Source organism: Schistocerca serialis, chromosome 3, assembly GCF_023864345.2.
Source record: "Schistocerca serialis cubense isolate TAMUIC-IGC-003099 chromosome 3, iqSchSeri2.2, whole genome shotgun sequence".
NCBI classification, from domain to species: Eukaryota; Metazoa; Arthropoda; class Insecta; order Orthoptera; family Acrididae; genus Schistocerca; species Schistocerca serialis.
This window is the reverse complement of record NC_064640.1, coordinates 136377345-136399736: the sequence shown is the minus strand read 5'-3', so window position 1 is coordinate 136399736 and position 22392 is coordinate 136377345. Positions and strand designations below refer to the sequence as shown.

The window sequence follows — 22392 nt, the reverse complement described above, 5'->3', positions numbered from 1 at the left end:
ATCCATCAAAAATGTCGTCAACATTTGTTACAAAATAATGCATATGTTTGTAAAAATACAGAGTTTGTATGATAAATTTACCAATAATAATAATAATAACAATAATAATAAGTGTATGTCATATTATTAATGAAAAATTATGTAAAACAATTCGTATGGCAAAAATTCTGTTTTTTAATCTTAACCTAAAGATAGCAAAACACATTCAACTGGAAGTAAACATCACATGTCAATTAAATTGATGAATACTCACAGTTATTTCCATTACTAGTCTCTAAAAGTGACTGAAAATAAAGTAACTAAAAATAAAAAGAGAGAGTCTGGAAAAAAATTTATGTATACTGCCTGACAAATTTGTGAAGTGCCCAGAAGACATTGTCAGATGTCAATATAACTTTGTACACATACACACCATCACCGGGTATGCAAATGATTACATCTTTAGTACTCTGTCACAAATAGAATGCCCAGAAGAGTCTTTAGTGTTGTTACCAGGCCTAGTAGGTTATAGAAGGGGTGTTAACGGCATTACATGTTCAGTGGTCACTGCGAAGGACATGAAGATACCACATACTCTGGCAGGACAATGTTATCGGCACCCAATAGAATTTGGAAGGGACCTCATTGTGGACCTCCATTTGACCGTCTGTTCAAACTGTGCAATATCCAGATTTGTGGGGCATTCGGACGTGACAGTGACTCAGTGTTGGACTGCACGATAATGTAAGGCCAAGTATACTTGTCATCAAGGTTCCGGTCAACTAAGTCTATCGCAAGGGAAGACTGCCGTACAGTGCACCAAGTACCAATCACACTGTTGTCCCATCACATTTGTGCCTGCCATCTGAGGACAAATAATGGACTCCCAGCAATATTCTGTGTCATTCTGAACCACTGGTCAGAGACTAGCAGAATTCCGACAAGAGAATTACTGTAAGCTGCCATTAATGCCACAATGCAAATGGCTGTTTTTGGAGTGGTGCTGTGACCAGGAAGCATGGGCTGCTGGTTAAGGACCATAATCAGTGAGTATAGCAGTGACTGGAGAGTGGTCTCTTTCATCTAATCATGTGGAGAGGCACAGTGGCGTTATTCCTGATGTCAGCATGTGAGAAGCCATCAGGTATGACTTCAGGTGATGGCTGGTATTGATTGTGAGAACTCCAATAGCAAAAAGGTATGCCATGGACATCCTGTGTCCTCGTGTGTTACGTCTCCTACAACAGTATCATGGTGCCGTTTTTCAAAGGAAATCCTCATCCACAAGTGGTATGTGTCTCTATGAACTGTCTGTGTGATGTTGAGGTAATTTTGTGGGAAGCAAGATCTCCAGATTTGCCCCAATAGGAGATGTGTGGGACTAGCACAGGCATCAACTTTGTTCCATTTCCATTATCCAGGATTTCAAGGACCATTTGCAACAGTTGTAGGCCATCTTGCCTCAGGAGAGGATATGGCTATATGACATCCTTCCCAACCAAGTCAGTGCATGCATCCTCCAGGCCAGAGGAGAGGTAACATCAAACTGCTAAGTGGGCTCACTCCGAAGTTCTTTGTGAATTTGACTCGATTTTCTAATTAATGGAATAACTTCACATACCTGCCCTACTTATGAAGTTCCATTTTCTTTCCTCCTCCTGTTCTGGGTGCTTCACATTTTTTGTCAGCCTAAGGGCCACGTAATTGAAATACTGTATATGTGTGTAGACTTGAATGATTTCCATACACTATCTTTTCTTGATTTTGACAACAAGGCTTGCTATTCTTGTGTGTGCAGAAGTAGCTGGCCATGTTCAAAGACCTAACAGTGTTTTCTGTTAATGACATGATTATTTATGGTTTTCACTTTCTCTGGTGTGCTCTTTATATCTGATTTTGAAGTTTCTTCTAGTTTGCCATATGTAAAAATTGTGACATGTATTACACGAAATTTTGTAAATGCTGGGCTACACTGCTCTGTAAGTTGTTTATATTTTATCTCATTCACAATGAGCCCATTTCAGCAAATTGCCATCATCAGGTGCTCTGTAAAGACATAGATAAGCAATGGTCTTAATATAATGGTTTTGCAACTATGATCTGAAAATTTATAATATATCATTAGGTGTTTTACCTTATACGTAACATCGTTGCTGTCATGTCCTGTCTGTTTTGGAATTATTACTTTCTCCCAGGTGTACAGTGGTGATGTATATCGAATATTACTTGTTTTCCATGTATGCTACTTTTCTCACAGCTTGGATTACAATGAGTCAGCGATGTTACATGTTTACATACTTACCATTATAAATAAGTGATGTGTGAAATTCAGTTGTTTATTATTTTTTTTTTTCATGTAGGTTTGTTTCTAATTATGTTTTTGCCTAAAGTTAGTTTTAGTTTTATTTGACATCTTTATTTTACATTTTTAATTTTTTCATAATAATTGTTGTTGTCTATGATTTATGTTAGTGTTCTGTCTCTGTTTTATGCTACTCGTGTTGTTATTGCCGTTACTATGGATATGTGTTGTTTAGAATCACTGATATTATTATTTTACCTGGTTTACCAATTTATAATGTGAATCAAGTTTTCTATATACTTTTTGTGCTTTAGGTCGGTTTGTTTGTTCGGTAAATTTGTTGGGTTGCTGTATGCATATGAATATATCTCTATTTCCTCAAGGGTGTTCATCAATATCCCCTTTTGTTTAATATGAGGATTTCTAGTGCTTTGTTTATGGGTTTTGCATAGTGTTCACTGCTTGTAAATGCTGAAAAAATGTCGATGGGTGGTTTTCACTTTCTCTGGTGTGCTCTTTATATGTGATTTTGAAGTTTTTACCAGTTTGCCCTATGTAGAATTTGTGACATGTGTTACACGAAATTTTGTAAACGCTGGGATTGTTGTGTATGGGAATCTTCGAGCTGCCTTTGCGAATTTTGTGTTTAAGGCTGTGTGTGTTTTGAAATGCAAACGCGATGTCAGTTTTGTTGAATAATGCGTTGATTTTGTTCGAGATGTTTCCTACATAGGTCATGGTTATGTATTTTGTTTTTTCTTTTTTGTTGTGTGTATGTTTAATGTTACTTCTTTATGTATATTGTGCCTTTCAGGTTGTGTTTTATTGTGGTATAATTGTGTTACAATTTTGAGGTCATAATATATTAAGACCATCGCTTATCTATGTATTTACAGAGCACCTGACAATGGCAATTTGCCGAAATGGGTTCACTGTGAAAGAGATAAAATATAAACAACTTACATAGAAATGTAGCTGGCTATTATTAATAAATAATCATGTCATTAAAAGACATATTTTGCACTGCGGGCCCCAAAGAACAAAAGTGTTTTCTGTGTTTGCTCAGTCCACTACACCCAGCATTTTCTTAAACAGGCCAGAATACTGATGTTCTAGGAACCTACACATGGCAGTAGGTCCTCAGACAGCCCTTCGCCTGTCCCTCTGGCCTGCTAGGTCCCAAAGAGCTAAACTATAGCGGAACTGTGTACACTGCAGTCTCAAGTTACACTTTAATGCTTCTGAATCTCAGAGCCTTCAGTTAACTTAATAGTTTTTGTGCTGATCACATGCCAACAGAGCCCTCAAAACTCCTAACACTATCATCACTTGACAGCCAGTAAGCCTTTGTATTACTTGATAGGCAAATAAGCTTAGCCTAGAAAGTTGCAAGTGTTCACTCATGATATTGTCTGAAGTATGGGTTTGTGAGCAGCCCTACTAACAGGTATATGATGTTAATATGTCAATTGGACATGGGGATCTATCTTGTTTCCCTTTAAGATGTAATTAACAACACTTCCCTCTGTTCTTACAAGAGTCAACTTTTGTATCCTATTGAACATATATAAAAAGTAAAATTTCACTGCATGTGGCAGTAAAGTGTCTTTTTGTACAGTTTGCAAAAGTCATGTGAACATTTTGATATGTTAGCTATTGATTATATGAGCTTCTTTTTTTGATAACATTTCAGCTGCAAATATTTCGACCCAGCATGTTTGGAAACACGCTGCAAGAAGTTATGGCATTGCAAAAAGACAGATTTCCTCATAGAAAACTTCCATGGGTTCAGACAACACTTTCTGAAGAAGTCCTCAAACTTCAAGGTGCCCAAACTGAAGGAATATTCAGGTATGTGGGATATGTTTTACATGGCATAAAATATGCTGATATTGTAAAAAGACTGTGACAATCTGTAATGAAATACAAGGGGCTGTTTTTATTCTCAAGTTTATAAAGTAGAGAAAAATCATTGAAATAATGAAGTAATATGATATTGTCCATATCCTCACAATCACTGTTGCACTTCGATGACTTGAAGAATATTACAACTAATATGGCAGCAGCTATAGGAAGAGCTCACAAATTGCATTAAAGACACCAGCAGCAGTGTTAGTCTCATAAGGAAATTACTTTGAAAGTGATATCAGTGACATGCAGTCATAAGATATGTTTCACATCTCTTTTGACAAATTTATGAAGTTATTCTTCAAACCTTATGGTCTGTCCATTTACATGTTTTTCTGACTGCATGTAAAATACCAGTGTCAGACATAAGATGAATTCAATACAAATTTTAATCAGACATTGTTGTTTCAGTCCTTTTCCAAATCTAAGGCAAACATAAATATATCATTTTCAGAAAATACAAGTCAAATTCCTTTCTGAATGTTGACGACGTCTCTAATAGGGTTATTTGAAACTCCTTTTTTAAATTCTTTCTGTGTTTGTACTTGCTAAATTATTGTACAAGTGATAAAGACACTGTGGGTGTTTGTTGTGCAATAGATTAAATTCGTGGAAGTAGATTTCCAATCATGTTGGGGGATCTAGTCTGTGCGATTAGTGGTCGCACGAAAAGTGAATTAATTTATTAAGTAAATCCTACTGACAATAAGAGTCAAACACTTAAGTCACCTGTTCCATCACAGCTTGACATTTATTTTTGGCCTTGATATTGTAAGGCTATGTGCGCACCAGTGTGTTAAAATCATGCTTATTGTTAAGCATTCAATGACCTGGCTCTGAGCAAATGGGACAACACTTTCTCTACAAGATTGAGTTTGTGTCACCAATCAAGCAGACTGGAAGAAAGTACAGACTGAGCAAATTAAGAGAACTGCTGCTATAGTATTAAAAGTTAACACTTTGTGCAATCTATGGCTTGGAATGACACCCAGAGTGTTGCTCTTCCAGCAGCTTCCCATATGAGTTATGTTTCATTGTTGAAGAGACTCAGTCACAAAAACTGACATTCATCAACACAGTACTGCAAGAACTGTGTACAGAAGTGCCCATATGTTGCATAACTGACTAGACTCCACCATTTATCTCCTGAGAATAGTATGACTTTAGTAGTTACTGATAATGAAGAATATTCAAATGATGATTAGATACGCACTAAATGAAGACACTGTGAATCCGACTGTGTTGATTCTGATTGGATTCATAAATTTCCAAATCTTCTTCAGTTCCAGGGGCACAAGCACGTATTTTGTCCAACATTCAGGTCTGTTCATGGTACATACACGTATTTTACACAGTATTTAATTGACTGAATCATGTTTTGTGTTGGAAAATAATCAGGATGAGTAGATTGGTAGTATGGTATGGTGTCTGGGGACAAACAGGTGATTAAAGTAATTAACAGAAGTCAAATTAATCTCATGCATTTTTTTTTATTCTGCATACCATTGTACACAAATTCACAGACATTGCGTGTGTGTGCCTACTGACGTCAGACATTCTCACAATAACAACAGAGGATAACATGCCTCCTTCCCTCTGAAGTTAGTCTTTACAACTGCAGCCAGTAGTGTCTACTGCTGTATCAACCCATTCTGAAATGTGAATCTTTGTGCAGTCCTACACACACCTCCGTAGTGCATTATTCATGTAGAATGATATAGGCTTTTACAACTGTAATCTCTAAGAAAACTGAGCAACTAAGGTGACTCATTTAGAAGTACTTACCAGACTACATCCGGTATTCTAGGAAAACTATTGTGTAGTTTTCATCCTGACAAATTAAACTAATTCATAAAAGATTACAAATCAACTAAACAGTTACCTGCAGCAGTTATTTTAAATATATTCTGATGCAATAATTTAATTAGTAAAATTGTGCACATCAATAGGAAGTTTAAAAGTAAAATGCTGTTCATAAGTTAATGGAACTGATCAGTACAACAAATCACATGAACTACTCGACTATTGGATTATAACATTCATTGGTTTTGCCATTTGAGAGGTCCCCAATTTAATAATTTCTTCAGTGATTCACAGGTGTCATGTCAGATAATTTTGTGAAAGCTGCTCAGTATTTTAATGAGACAGCTTCACTAGAAAAGCACAGATGCCTATGGGGGAGGCTTATAATGTCATCGTAGACAGATTTTAGAGGACATCGACATCCAGAGCCCCCCTGCTGGAGAAAGAAGACACTGTCTTCACATGACCAATGTGGAAAAGCATGGCTACAAGTTGTGGTCCAGTATGCACACACAGAGTGTTGATGCCAAATTTTAGTGTCCTAACTTTGATTCCTCATATGTGATGACTTGCTGGATTCATACGTCTGTGGGCATTGATGCCTTAGTACTTCTAGTGTTGGTTCCCATGCCTTGCTAAGTCTAAATCCCATGTGTGTTAACCAGGTTGCTTTTTTTAATGATGGAGTCCCAGCATGTGGAAGTGGACGAAATGATCTCCGTCTCTCTGTAGTTCATGCTGTAGCCCATGTCAAGACAGTGTTCAACAACATCAGTCTTTTCTTGGTGACCTAATCTGGTGTGATTTCTATGTTAATTGTGTCTATCTTTAACAGTGAAACTCACACTGACCTGTATCTATGGGCTACGAGCTGCCATCACCCATCTCAACACATTGGTATATTAGGGACTCTCGTTTATCTCAGATTGACAGAACTTATCAGCAGAGATTAGCCATATTTGTTCTGTGTTTTTCCAGAATGGGTACTCTGATAAGCAGATTCAAAATGCATGTCAACTAGTGTGGACTAAAACTCAAGAACAGCCAGAAACGATAGTCAGAAGAAGTGGAGAAGTCCACAAGGACATTTTTTCTACCTTATGTTGGTGGTGTGTCCTTTAAAATTGGCAGACGGTTCAAGAAACATCAAACAAAGTGTGTCTTCCGCCCTTCAGCATGAATACAAGCGATGCTGGGTTCTGTTAAAGACAACGTAGATCTAAGGAGACAAGGAGTATATAAAATCCCATGCCAGTGTGGAAAATCATACATTGACGAGAGGTGTTGCACTGTTAAAGATAGATTCAATGAACATAGATATCACACCAGGTTAGGTTAGCTGTAAAGTCTGCTGTTGCTGAACACTGTCTCGACACAGGACATAGCATGAAGTACAGAGAGACAAAGAGTCTTTTGTCTGCCTCCATGTACTGGTACAGCATCATAGAAGAAGCAGCTGACATATGTGTTACTAATGAGTTGATTAACAGAGACACAGGATTTCAATTTAGTGAGGCATGGGAACCAGCATTGCGGTGCTAAGGCATCGTCAGCTACAGATGAATGAATCCGTGGAGTCAGCACAGACAGGGAATCAAAGTCATGACATTATTCTTATTCTGGGTGCCATTTGTGACACGATTTGCAGCAATGCTTTTCCCATGTCACACATGCGAGGACCATGGCCTGTTTTCCTGACAGGGTTTCTGGATGTCGATGTCCACTATGATTAGTCTCTGACATAGCCTCACCCCTTGGCATTTGCAGTTTTCTAGCAATCCATCACATATATTGGTTATCCCACTGCAGCAACATGTCACTAAGCACCTGAAGACGATAAGCAGCTGTCTTGTTAACCCTTTGACTGCTGAAGGCGCACCATCTGCTTGGCGCGCTGGGGCGCTACGGCCTGCAGCTTATTTCGGCTAGCTGCTGCGCTAAGTGCCTGTCCCTCAGAGCTGCCAATGGGACCAGGCGGCCCGTGCTACCCAACCCGCCCTGTGCTGAATACTCCTGGACTGATTACGACTCACGCAGAGCCAGCGTGACTTTATGCCAACTTTGAGCTTGAGCTCTTGGGCAATAGTTTTTGTAAAGAAATCAAATTTGGCTATCTTGTACAGCTGTATGCGTTCTCTTAAGAATAATAATGAAAAGAATTTTACAAGCCAAATTGAGCCAGAAATTGTAGGTAAAATTGACCAAAGAAGAGGGTGCCCGAAAAAATTTTGAAGTTTGGTTTCTTGCATCTCCTAGACTAATGCTACAACAAACATGAAACTTGGCATGTACTAACCTAACAACACAAGGTTCTGAAATATAAAGTTTCATTTGACTTTCCAGTACTGAATGAATTAAGTGCAAAATTGAAGATTTTGTAAAAATGTAAAAATGCAGTATTTTTGTTCTGATTTTGTTAAAAAACTCTGTTCTATAAAACATTCCAAGCTGTACAATTGGAATGAAAGTTGGGCGTGAAAATCAGGCCTGAGAACAATGTAAACTTTGGATTTGCATATCTAGTAGAGTAAACTCATGATGAAAATGAAATTTAGAGTGCAATAGATTGATAGCACAAAGATCTGGAATAAAAATTTTTATTCCTCTACTATTTTCCAATAATCACAAATTAGTCGAAAAGATTTGGATTTTTATGAAAAGATGAAAGCAGGATATATTTGATACTTCTTTTACAAAGACCGTTTATTATTAATGCTTCAAAGCCAGTCTCATTCAAATAACCAATTTTAAGCTCCCCACCCTCCCCAAAACAGTGAGTTTAATTTCCATTATTGGCTAACAACAGAGGCAAAGTAGCTAGGAAAATTGCACTGAGAACAGAGTTTTAACTTTGGCGTGTTATTTGTTGTTGATCTTAAGGCATTTGAAATCAGTTATGGAAAACAGGTTTTGTACAAGTGGACCGAATGTGATGTATATTTGTACTACTAATGATAAAAAATACAGGGTGATTCAAAAAGAATACCACAACTTTAAAAATGTGTATTTAATGAAAGAAACATAATATAACCTTCTGTTATACATCATTACAAAGAGTATTTAAAAAGGTTTTTTTCACTCAAAAACAAGTTCAGAGATGTTCAATATGGCCCCTCCAGACACTTGAGCAATATCAACCCGATACTCCAACTCGTTCCACACTCTCTGTAGCATATCAGGCGTAACAGTTTGGATAGCTGCTGTTATTTCTTGTTTCAAATCATCAATGGTGGCTGGGAGAGGTGGCCGAAACACCATATCCTTAACATACCCCCATAAGAAAAAATCGCAGGGGGTAAGATCAGGGCTTCTTGGAGGCCAGTGATGAAGTGCTCTGTCACGGGCTGCCTGGCGGCCGATCCATCGCCTCGGGTAATTGACGTTCAGGTAGTTACGGACAGACAAGTGCCAATGTGGTGGCGCTCCATCCTGCTGAAATATGAATTGTTGTGCTTCTTGTTCGAGCTGAGGGAACAGCCAATTCTCTAACATCTCCAGATACTGTAGTCCAGTTACAGTAGCACCTTCGAAGAAAAAGGGACCAAAAACTTTATTGGGTGAAATGGCACAGAAAACGTTCACCTTAGGCGAGTCACGTTCATACTGAGTTGTTTCCCGCAGATTCTCAGTGCCCCATATACAGACATTGTGACGGTTGACTTTCCCGTTAGTGTGGAAAGTTGCTTCATCACTAAACACAATCTTTGAAACGAAAGATTCATCTGTTTCCATTTGAGCAAGGATAAAATCACAGAAATCGATTCTTTTAATCTTATCAGCTGCAGACAGTGCTTGAACCAATTTCAGATGATAAGGTTTCATAACTAACCTTTTTCGTAGGACTCTCCATACAGTTGATTGTGGAATTTGCAGCTCTCTGCTAGCTCTGCGAGTCGATTTTCCTGGGCTGCGAACAAATGCTTGCTGGATGCGTGCTACATTTTCATCACTCGTTCTCGGCCGTCCAGAACTTTTCCCTTTGCACAAACACCCATTCTCTGTAAACTGTTTATACCAACGTTTAATACACCACCTATCAGGAGGTTTAACACCATACTTCGTTCGAAATGCACGCTGAACAACTGTCGTCGATTCACTTCTGCTGTACTCAATAACACAAAATGCTTTCTGTTGAGCGGTCGCCATCTTAGCATCAACTGACGCTGACGCCTAGTCAACAGCGCCTCAAGCGAACAAATGTACAACTAAATGAAACTTTATAGCTCCCTTAATTCGCCGACAGATAGTGCTTAGCTCTGCCTTTTGTCGTTGCAGAGTTTTAAATTCCTAAAGTTGTGGTATTCTTTTTGAATCACCCTGTATAACTTGTATATGTTATGTGTTAATAATTTAAACGTATCGTACATAGACTAGTATATGGGTTTTGTTACACTGGTGCAATGTACTCGGCGTAATTACATTTGCCTCAGTACAGATATTCCGTCATCTCAATCACAAAGTCCATTCATTTGCCAGAAAACTGCTAAAGAGAAGTCGGCCATTGTTTGAATAATTTTACACCTGTTGCATCTATTTCCCATCCTTTTTTTTTTTTGATCAAGTGTCAATCAATTTTCTGAGATTTAGTTCCCAATGATCAGTAATGCTTCTTTGTATGATATGTCTCAAAGCAGGTTACAACAAATAATGGAATGTTGCAAGTTTTACATTGGTATCTAGTTTCCCGGCGCACTTTCTGTTTTGTGCAAATAACGCATCTGCGTGTTAGCATACTTTTCTCACAATAGCAGCTGGAAAATGTCTCCCTGTGAATTGCAGGGGATTCTCATCATCGTAGTGCCTTCCCCTACCAGCTTTTTTCTGTTCTGTAGCATATTTTTCTACAATATCCCTTTCAAGAGAAACTCTGCGAGTGCCATTTTTCACCCTGTTACTGACCAGTGGAGAGCATGAGCATTTAGAATGCACAAATCCAGAATGTGAAAAAAATATTTCTTGTACCATTTCACAGCCATATGCACTGATCCCACTGAGCTCAGTAACATGTCACAACAGTCAACTGCACCCATACTTGAATTTTAATCGACAATACATTGTAGTTTCTTTGTTTTTTTGCCAGTATTTGTGTCAGTCTTCTCCGTTTCAACCATTTGTGTTGCGTGACTTGTTGTCAACATGCAAACCTCTCTTATCACACCACTTGATAGCAAGTATCTTGTCAGTGGACTTAAACTCAGTTTCTCCTCATTTTAATTTCTTCTGCACTTTCGGCACGTTGTGCCTATTCGTACGAACAGTGCCACATGCGGCTGTTCCATGGTTGTAAAGCCAGAAGAACAGGTCCAGGCTGGAATACCAATTGCCGACATAAAGAATATGACCCTGTTCCAAATACGGTCCCATAAGCGTTGGGAATGCTTGGGTCAGTATCTAGTTGACATTTGTGTCGTGAACTTGAGTCATCAAGGTAATGGTTTAATGGCTGGAAATCGATTTCTTTCCAGTCAAATGTGTCTCTTAAGCTCGCTCTTTTCTGAACTGTTTCACTGTCACTTTCTGATTCCTCAGATTCAGAGGAACTGCTGACTGTAATTCTTGCTCTGCCCTCTGGTGTAAAGGGCTGAGGACCACAGCTTCAAAATTCTGTTGAAGATTCATTACTGCTAGCAACATCAGATAATTCACGCTCACTGTTGCTCCTAGTGAGCATTTCCAGGATCTCTTTATCTGTGCAACCACAGCTACGTGACATTTCTCCTGTAGAAAACAAGAAAACTGATGAAAATACGGGAAGTGAAGTCAAGTTCTGCAGAGAGGGAACACAGCAACAAATGTATATGCACTCTCAAACTATTCGGTCAGACCACTGAACAGCTACTGGAAGAACAGGGCAGAAAGACAGCTCTGCATGTTTGCACATCTGTCACGCTCAGGAAGCTGTGACTCGGCATGCCCAAACTCGTCCCTAGCGGTGAAAAGCCTGGTAGCATGGTATGCATCAACACATCCTTAGCGCGTAGGGAAAACCCAAGGCCCACGCTTAAACATAGGTGTGCCGGGGGAATGGCAAGGCATGACGAGGTAACACGTCCTCAGCACTCAAAGGATTAAAATATTGTGCAGCTTTCACATCATCATCTGACATGGCACCTGTAAGCCAATGATTCATCAGCTTTGTTTAAAAATAAATTAAATGAGGTTATTGAATCAACTGCATTATTTTTCTTGTCGAAAAACGTGCAAATGGGAGTTGGAGAAAATTTGTTTCCTGTATATAGCGTAGTACAAAATACCTAAGGTATGTGGGAGAAGTTTTTAGACAGTTCATAATTATCTACATCAATTAGAAGTCCACTGCAATCTAGCTGTTTGGTAAAAAGGAAATTATAATTGTTGCTATTGAGTATTGAATCAGCTGTTGAGTAAAAATTATAAAAATCATCTAAAAATGTTCAGCTTCCTGGGATGTTAACTTTAGGGCTGTACACATGACAGCACAAAAATTGGCTGGTGGAAATTGCAGCCAGAATTAGTCAGGTACAGCACTGATGTGAATTAAGTACAACCTGCCTTATTTTTCTGGTTACCTTGGGAACATACAGACGAAATAGTAGTTAAAAAGTTACAGGAAACTGAACTTGCCAGTATTCCAGATCTGTTCTAAACAACAACAAAACATCTTGTGCAAATAGAATATGCTGTTATTATCTGTAGACATTGTGCATGTTAACTTAAGAGGTGTAAGTTCTTAAATGGTCACTGTAGCTGAATAAACAATGTGCAGACGTAATATACATGTGTCTCATGTTCAAATATTTGTGATCTCTTTTTTTTAGGAGACACATTCTTCTTGTTCTACAATTTTTTGTGTATGAAGCCCTCCATTATACACTCCTGGAAATTGAAATAAGAACACCGTGAATTCATTGTCCCAGGAAGGTGAAACTTTATTGACACATTCCTGGGGTCAGATACATCACATGATCACACTGACAGAACCACAGGCACATAGACACAGGCAACAGAGCATGCACAATGTCGGCACTAGTACAGTGTATATCCACCTTTCGCAGCAATGCAGGCTGCTATTCTCCCATGGAGACGATCGTAGAGATGCTGGATGTAGTCCTGTGGAACGGCTTTACATGCCATTTCCACCTGGCGCCTCAGTTGGACCAGCGTTCGAGCTGGACGTGCAGACCGCATGAGACGACGCTTCATCCAGTCCCAAACATGCTCAATGGGGGACAGATCCGGAGATATTGCTGGCCAGGGTAGTTGACTTACACCTTCTAGAGCACGTTGGATGGCCCGGGATACATGCGGACGTGCATTGTCCTGTTGGAACAGCAAGTTCCCTTGCCGGTCTAGGAATGGTAGAACGATGGGTTCGATGACGGTTTGGATGTACCGTGCACTATTCAGTGTCCCCTCGACGATCACCAGTGGTGTATGGCCAGTGTAGGAGATCGCTCCCCACACCATGATGCCGGGTGTTGGCCCTGTGTGCCTCGGTCGTATGCAGTCCTGGTTGTGGCGCTCACCTGCACGGCGCCAAACACGCATACGACCATCATTGGCACCAAGGCAGAAGCGACTCTCATCGCTGAAGACGACACGTCTCCATTCGTCCCTCCATTCACGCCTGTCGCGACACCACTGGAGGCGGGCTGCACGATGTTGGGGCGTGAGCGGAAGACGGCCTAACGGTGTGCGGGACCGTAGCCCAGCTTCATGGAGACGGTTGCGAATGGTCCTCGCCGATACCCCAGGAGCAACAGTGTCCCTAATTTGCTGGGAAGTGGCGGTGAGGTCCCCTACGGCACTGCGTAGGATCCTACGGTCTTGGCGTGCATCCGTGCGTCGCTGCGGTCCGGTCCCAGGTCGACGGGCACGTGCACCTTCCGCCGACCACTGGCGACAACATCGATGTACTGTGGAGACCTCACGCCCCACGTGTTGAGCAATTCGGCGGTACGTCCACCCGGCCTCCCGCATGCCCACTATACGCCCTCGCTCAAAGTCCATCAACTGCACATACGGTTCACGTCCACGCTGTCGCGGCATGCTACCAGTGTTAAAGACTGCGATGGAGCTCCGTATGCCACGGCAAACTGGCTGACACTGACGGCGGCGGTGCACAAATGCTGCGCAGCTAGCGCCATTCGACGGCCAACACCGCGGTTCCTGGTGTGTCCGCTGTGCCGTGCGTGTGATCATTGCTTGTACAGCCCTCTCGCAGTGTCCGATGCAAGTATGGTGGGTCTGACACACCGGTGTCAATGTGTTCTTTTTTCCATTTCCAGGAGTGTATTATATGAAACACATTTCAATGACATGCAGCTAATTTCCTGCAGACAGTGTGATGGAATGTTGGCTATCAAAGAATTGAGGTCACTTGCAGTGGAGAATGACCTCTCTGGAGCTGAAAACTTGTAAATTACTTCCTCTGTTTCACAAAATATGTGTAAATTATTGACACAGTTTCATTGATATTACATGGTAATAGACAGTCAGTCTGTCATGGCACCATTCATTCTACAATAGCTAATGACAGTACGCAAGCAAGGGCAAATACCTGCATCTCATTGCTTTCAGCTGAGTCCCAGTTTTTTTGCACCATGCCTTATCTTGCAGATGAAGCGAATTTGATAGCATTGGAGGCTGGGGCACAGTATGGCATTTCTGAGCATAGTGTACAATGATGAACATTATCGAGATGCTGGAGAATCCAGTAAGCATGTGTGAACTGGACTTTGTCCTGTAACAAAAACTGTGTGGGATAATAAACTTGTCAACATGTCATGGCAAAATCCTTTACAAAAAATTGTGCAGTTGGAACATGCTACTGTAGGGACGTCGAACAGATGTGCAGAACTATAGACCTATATCTCTAACATCGATCAGTTGTAGAATTTTGGAACACGTATTATGTTCGAGTATAATGACTTTTCTGGAGACTAGAAATCTACTCTGTAGGAATCAGCATGGGTTTCAAAAAAGACGGTTGTGTGAAACCCAGCTCGCGCTATTCGTCCACGAGACTCAGAGGGCCATAGACACGGGTTCCCAGGTAGATGCTGTGTTTCTTGACTTCCGCAAGGCGTTCAATACAGTTCCCCACAGTCATTTAATGAACAAAGTAAGAGCATATGGACTATCAGACCAATTGTGTGATTGGATTGAAGAGTTCCTAGATAACAGAACGCAGCATGTCATTCTCAATGGAGAGAAGTCTTCCCAAGTAAGAGTGATTTCAGGTGTGCTGCAGGAGAGTGTCATAGGACCGTTGCTATTCACAATATACATAAATGACCTTGTGGATGACATCGGAAGTTCACTGAGGCTTTGCGCAGATGATGCTGTGGTGTATCGAGAGGTTGTAACAATGGAAAATTGTACTGAAATGCAAGAGGATCTGCAGCGAATTGACGTATAGTGCAGTGAATGGCAATTGAATCTCAATGTAGACAAGTGTAATGTGCTGCGAATACATAGAAAGATAGATCCCTTATCATTTAGCTACAAAATAGCAGGTCAGCAACTGGAAGCAGTTAATTCCATAAATTATCTGGGAGTACGCATTAGGAGTGATTTAAAATGGAATGATCATATAAAGTTGATCGTCGGTAAAGTAGATGCCAGACTGAGATTCATTGGAAGAATCCTAAGGAAATGCAATCCGAAAACAAAGGAAGTAGGATACAGTACGCTTGTTCGCCCACTGCTTGAATACTGCTCAGCAGTGTGGGATCCGTACCAGATAGGGTTGATAGAAGAGATAGAGAAGATCCAATGGAGAGCAGCGCGCTTCGTTACAGGATCATTTAGTAATTGTGAAAGCGTTACGGAGATGATAGATAAACTCCAGTGGAAGACTCTGCAGGAAAGACGCTCAGTAGCTCGGTACGGGCTTATGTTGAAGTTTCGAGAACATACCTTCACCGAGGAGTCAAGCAGTATATTGCTCCCTCCTACGTATATCTCGCGAAGAGACCATGAGGATAAAATCAGAGAGATTAGAGCCCACACAGAAGCATACCGACAATCCTTCTTTCCACAAACAACACAAGACTGGAATAGAAGGGATAATCGATAGAGGTACTCAGGGTACCCTCCGCCACACACCGTCAGGTGACTTGCGGATTATGGATGTAGATGTAGATTTCCTAGGTTGCTGGATATGGTTCGGCCCTGGCTTCTGGAGACCAGATTAATTAGTAGACTTGCAGCCATCAAGGAGAGTGTCTGTGATGGTCACTCACTGTATCTATTAGCACTTGCCAAGGGCATTGTCACTTATGACTGGTGGCACATGATATTTTCTGGCAAATCGGTATTGTCCTCAGTGAATGATGGTCCAGTACAAGTACAAGCACAAGCACAAGCACAAGCACATGCAAGGTGCTTGTTTTGACCTCAAATACAGCCACGAGTCATCTCGCAGTCACTGTATGTCTGTGGCAGTCTGGGACTGGATGTGTTCCTGTGGACATGATGCCTTCCAGTACACCCGTGTTACGAGTATATTATGGTCCCATCAGTGCAATAACTGTATCCTGAGGGAATAACCAGTTTCCAGCAAGACCAGTCTCCTATACATGTTAGTGGTGGTGCAGGAATGTTTTGTACAACAGATTGTTTCTCTTCTCAATTGTCCTCCTCCAGTATCAGACCTAAACTCTGTCAAAAACGTATGGACAGAGCCGAAATGCACTGTGCCTAAAAAATAACCTGACCACCTGCCAAGAACATGTTATACTCATTGGAATGTCACCCTAGCTTCCTGGGAGGAAGCGGCAGAAAATGAGAGATTTATTACCCACCTCATAGACACCCTTCCTCACAGACTGCAGACAGTCATTGAAGTTGAAGTTATTTGTACAGGATATTACGTGGTGAAGAAGCCACATGCTGTGCCCTTTTGAGAGGCGAAAATGTCTTACTAAAAATCATGAATTGTTTCATTCTATTAATTAAATGGTTTTTACAGTTAAACAAATTAGTGGAGTCCAGAATGAGATTTTCACTCTGCAGCGGAGTGTGCGCTGATATGAAACTTCCTGGCAGATTAAAACTGTGTGCCTGACCAAGACTCGAGCTCGGGACCTTTGCCTTTCGCGGGCAAGTGCTCTACCATGGTAGAAAGGCAAAGGTCCCGAGTTCGAGTCTCGGTCGGGCACACAGTTTTAATCTACCAGGAAGTTTCAAATTAGTGGAGTAATACAAAAGAACTGCACTAAGTCAGATACAAACTGAACCTTGTCTTCAGGCAGTTGCCTAGTAGACCATTAATTGTTACACTGAGCTACAAATGTATTGTGCCACAACTTCCCAGATTTACTGCTCTTGACTGCTCATCACGAAATGAAGTTCTTTTACTTGGTTTGCAGTGCTACAAATGATACGTCGTAGTTTACTAGTGTATGGTTAGAGAGTGTGTCTTTATGCTAGTTGTCAAAAAGGTGTTAATCCTCCTACTAAACTCACAACTACAAGCATTCTTCACTTTTATGAGCAGATCTGTACACCCCGTCGTGTGATTGGCTTCTGTGTAACATGGCGGGTAATTCAAATTTCAGCCACGACCATTTTTTCTGCTGTCAGGTGTACATTCATGAATAAACCTCATTCACAACTGTGTACTCTACTATAACAAAGTACAGTATTACAAGGATGAACATGTATCTCTGTATGTCCACACTTATTTCAAGCATTTCATGATAAAGAAGTGATAAATGTCTGTGTTGACTTGTTACAAAATACTGCTCTTAATGATGATGACCAGAGGTACTGACCCACATGTAAAGTACTGGATAAGTAAACTTCAAAGTGATGATGTGACTCGGCTAACAGCATAGTGACAAAGTTAATTTGTTGTTATTTGTGATGTCACTAACATTGCTCAATTTGTGTTGTGCTTACAGAATATGCATATTAATAGATACAATAATAGTTTAGGGAATAGTATGTTTTCATTTTATACCTAATGTCATTGATAAAATAATTTTAAGATGTTGCAAAATCCTGTGCAACGATTATCATCACTAGCTCTTTGAGCCTGTTTTAAGTTAGAATCATCAGGTATTCCATTATACAAATTGTCCATAATTCCAAATATTACACAGTTCTACATGTGTATGTTGTGCATTTTCTCCCTGCAAAATCTTGCTGTTTTTCCTCTTATACCACTGCATAGTTGAGTGGTTAAAGTAATTGCATATAGTTGTTCCCCACCATGTGGTATCACAAGTGGTAAAATAGAATCCCTTATCTCAGATTTGCAGTTTTTACATAACTATTCAAAACTAGTCCAGGGTTTTAAAGTTGCTACTGTCCCAAATTGAACCAAAAAGATAGAAGAAAATTTAGCAACTACTATTGGGGCCATTACGTTTCCATTGACTGTATTTTGTGGGCTACATTAACTCAACTTTGTGATCTGCCTTTTTACACATCTTTTTCTGCATCTTGGTTTGTTTGTAAATTTTTTTCAGTAGTTGGTGTATAAGAGTCTGTAAATCAACTCCTCATTTATCATCATTGCTGCAAGTGCAACAGTTACTTGAAATATTGAGTATTTACCATCTTCACCATTTGATGCATATCGAAATCAATATGTGCAACAATCCTCAGCAGTCAAAACTTGTTTGCAGTGTTGGTCTTGTTACGCTCCATTACTGAGATAAGTAAGGGAAGTGGTCCAATGAGAAAATTGTGTCTGTAGCAGTTCTGTAACTTCTGTTAATAGTACTGATCACTTCTGCAACTCATTTTAAAGCTGTAGGTTCTCTTAACTTCTCAGGAATAATAATGGAACATAAAAACTGGAGAGCTCACTCCTGGAATAACTTTGTAAGAGTTAAATTCAGAATTATTGTATTCTTCACACCTGTGGTTACTTACCAACAATCATGATGCTAACAGCCATGGATAACTTGTGTTCCCACTGATATTTACGTAGTGTCTCTAGTGTAGTAGCAGCCAAAGACTGAGAGAAAATGATTTGATAAGGAGGATTTGGTGTAGAGTATGCTGTTGATAAAGGTGAAGGACTGAGAAAACTAGATGTGATTTAATCACCAGTGTTAGCAGTGTAGTATTAAGTGAATTGTAGCTCTGTGCAGGGAAGACTTACTGTTAAGTAGATTACAGCTTGAAGTTACAAAAAGGAAAGGCAGAAAATCCACATTGTCATTGTGATACTTCAGTCATCTGGCCCTTACTAATGAAGACTGCACAAAATAACGGGATATACATGCATAATGGTTCATTGTGCCAGCAGCAAAATCAGATATAAACACATGATTGACTATTTTGTTATTTTCAGCAGGGAAATTATACATTGATCTTTGTATAAAATGTTATACGCTAAGTAACTGGTACTAATTCTAGGAATTTGTCTGAACAAAGAGGTAATTGGTAAGCAAACATAGAAATTAACAGTGTGTGTGTGTGTGTGTGTGTGTGTGTGTGTGTGTGTGTGTTGAGAGAGAAAGAGAGATGCTAGAAACATGAAAGTTGTTTGTAGTCTGCTTAGTAATGTTGGTGTTTATAAATTTATTAGAAAGTGATAATTTGATTTTTCTTTTATGCAGGGTATCAGCAGATGTAGATGAAGTGAATTCATTGAAAAGTCGAATAGATCGCTGGGATTTACCTTCAGCGGAAATGACAGATGGCCATGCACCAGCCTCCCTTTTAAAGCTGTGGTATCGCGAGCTGTATGAACCCCTAATACCTGACAACATGTATACAGAATGTGTGAATCATCACGCTGATCCAGAAAAGGCTGTGGCAATTGTGCATAAACTCCCAGAACTTAACAAACTTGTTCTGTGCTACCTCATACGCTTCCTCCAGGTAATTAAAGTGTGTTCTTGACCATTGACTATAACTTATGAAATTAATTTTTGTTGCTGAGCCCTCATTTAGTGTTTGTAACATTTTCAGTATTAAGTGACTTGACTTTATGAGTGAATGTAATATTACATTGCTCATATTTGTTTGTATTACTATAAAATACATTAATTCCCAGAGTTTCTGTAAAGATATTCTTAAATGGAGCAGCAGCAGTTGCCCAACAATAATTTCTTAAAGCCTCTTATCATTGCATTACCCACAAAACACTAAAAAACTCAGGCACATTACTCAATCCATGTGTACCCATATATCCAAGTCCTTGCTGTACTAATGTTAAACTCTTCAAGTCATCGTAGAGGTCATTTTTGATCATAGTGTTACATTTATGCTTGATACATTTTTTGAGAAAAGAATAACTTTTGTAACAGCAGTAAAGGAAATTTATGAATATATATGAGGTGCATTCAAGTTCTAAGGCCTCCGATTTTTTTTTCTCCGGACTGGAAAGAGATAGAAACATGCGCATTGTTTTAAGATGAGGCCGCGTTCATTGTCAATACGTCCCAGAGATGGCAGCATCGTACGGCAGACGGAATTTTACTGCCAGCGGCGAGAATGAGAACTGTTTTAAATACTTAAAATGGCGACGTTTTCCTTACTTGAACAGCGTGCAATCATTCGTTTTCTGAATTTGCGTGGTGTGAAACCAATTGAAATTCATCGACAGTTGAAGGAGACATGTGGTGATGGAGTTATGGATGTGTCGAAAGTGCGTTCGTGGGTGCAACAGTTTAATGAAGGCAGAACATCATGTGACAACAAACCGAAACACCCTCGGGCTCGCACAAGCCGGTCTGACGACATGATCGAGAAAGTGGAGAGAATTGTTTTGGGGGATCGCCGAATGACTGTTGAACAGATTGCCTCCAGAGTTGGCATTTCTGTGGGTTCTGTGCTCACAATCCTGCATGACGACCTGAAAATGCGAAAAGTGTCATCCAGGTGGGTGCCACGAATGCTGACGGACGACCACATGGCTGCCTGTGTGGCATGTTGCCAAGCAGTGTTGACGCGCAACGACAGCATGAATGGGACTTTCTTTTCGTCGGTTGTGACAATGGATGAGACGTGGATGCCATTTTTCAATCCAGAAACAAAGCGCCAGTCAGCTCAGTGGAAGCACACAGATTCACCGCCACCAAAAAAATTTTGGGTAACCGCCAGTGCTGAAAAAATGATGGTGTCCATGTTCTGGGACAGCGAGGGCGTAATCCTTACCCATTGCGTTCCAAAGGGCACTACAGTAACAGGTGCATCCTACGAAAATGTTTTGAAGAACAAATTCCTTCCTGCACTGCAACAAAAACGTCCGGGAAGGGCTGCGCGTGTGCTGTTTCACCAAGACAATGCACCCGCACATCGAGCTAACGTTACGCAACAGTTTCTTCATGATAGCAACTTTGAAGTGATTCCTCATGCTCCCTACTCACCTGACCTGGCTCCTAGTGACTTTTGGCTTTTTCCAACAATGAAAGACACTCTCCGTGGCCGCACATTCACCAGCTGTGCTGCGATTGCCTCAGCGATTTTCCAGTGGTCAAAACAGACTCCTAAAGAAGCCTTCACCGCTGCCATGGAATCATGACGTCAGCATTGTGAAAAATGTGTATGTCTGCAGGGTGATTACGTCGAGAAGTAACGCCAGTTTCATCGATTTCGGGTGAGTAGTTAATTAGAAAAAAAATCGGAGGCCTTAGAACTTGAATGCACCTCGTATATTGTGAAAAAACTGCCAACATACCATTTTTAAGAGACCTCTGCAGCATTCTTTCTGATTGTGGAGAACAGAGTGTGTGTGTGTGTGTGTGTGTGTGTGTGTGTGTGTGTGTGTGTGTATATATATATATATATATATATATATATATTTTCAGTCACATATCACACAGTATAAAGATTGTTCTTCAGTGGTGCAGCTTAGAGGACGAAGTGCCTGTAGAAAGTATATTAGGCTAAAATAAGAAGGAACAACACCATAGAATATGTATATATAGTGAAAAATGAAATAGTGTAAAAACAGGGCAATGTAATGAATTAATTAGTAACTTATAGAGAAATATTTTGCATTTACAGAACCATTTATGTAGCATGTGTTGAATTGTTTAAATACAGTAAAGTATTCTCTTTGCATAATCATATCACATCAGTGTAACTGAATGAAATGACACTCTTGTTGAGGTCTTATAATGGGGTGGGCAGGGGTTCACAATCACATCTGGCCATCCAGTGTTTGCTTTTCTAGGCTTTCTCTTAATCTGGTTGTAGCAAATGCCAAGATGGTTGCTTTGAGAAGGACATAGCCAATTTGCTCCTCCATTCTTGTCATTTCCAGGCTTTTGCCCCACCTCTTATGAGCTCATCTTCAATGAGATGATTTTTTTCTGTAACAGGTATTTTGTTTAAACTGATACTGTTTGGAAATAAACTTCTGTGTTACACTCGGGTACGTAGTTTATCGGACTGCTTCTCTATGTTTTTATTGTTTCTTTTGTAGTGTTCATTATGTTATGTATTAAACA

The 22392-nt window shown here is 40.2% G+C and overlaps 1 protein-coding gene across 2 annotated transcripts in view; it reads left to right on the top strand.

Moving 5' to 3' along the window:
- LOC126469841 (filaggrin) overlaps positions 1-22392 on the top strand; it is a 358695-nt gene that overhangs the window by 313580 nt on the left and 22723 nt on the right. For both annotated transcript variants that reach the window (XM_050097137.1, XM_050097136.1), the window contains 2 exons: positions 3975-4132; positions 19552-19816. In XM_050097137.1, coding sequence (XP_049953094.1) covers positions 3975-4132; positions 19552-19816 — 423 coding nt within the window. The remainder of the gene's footprint in view (positions 1-3974; positions 4133-19551; positions 19817-22392) is intronic.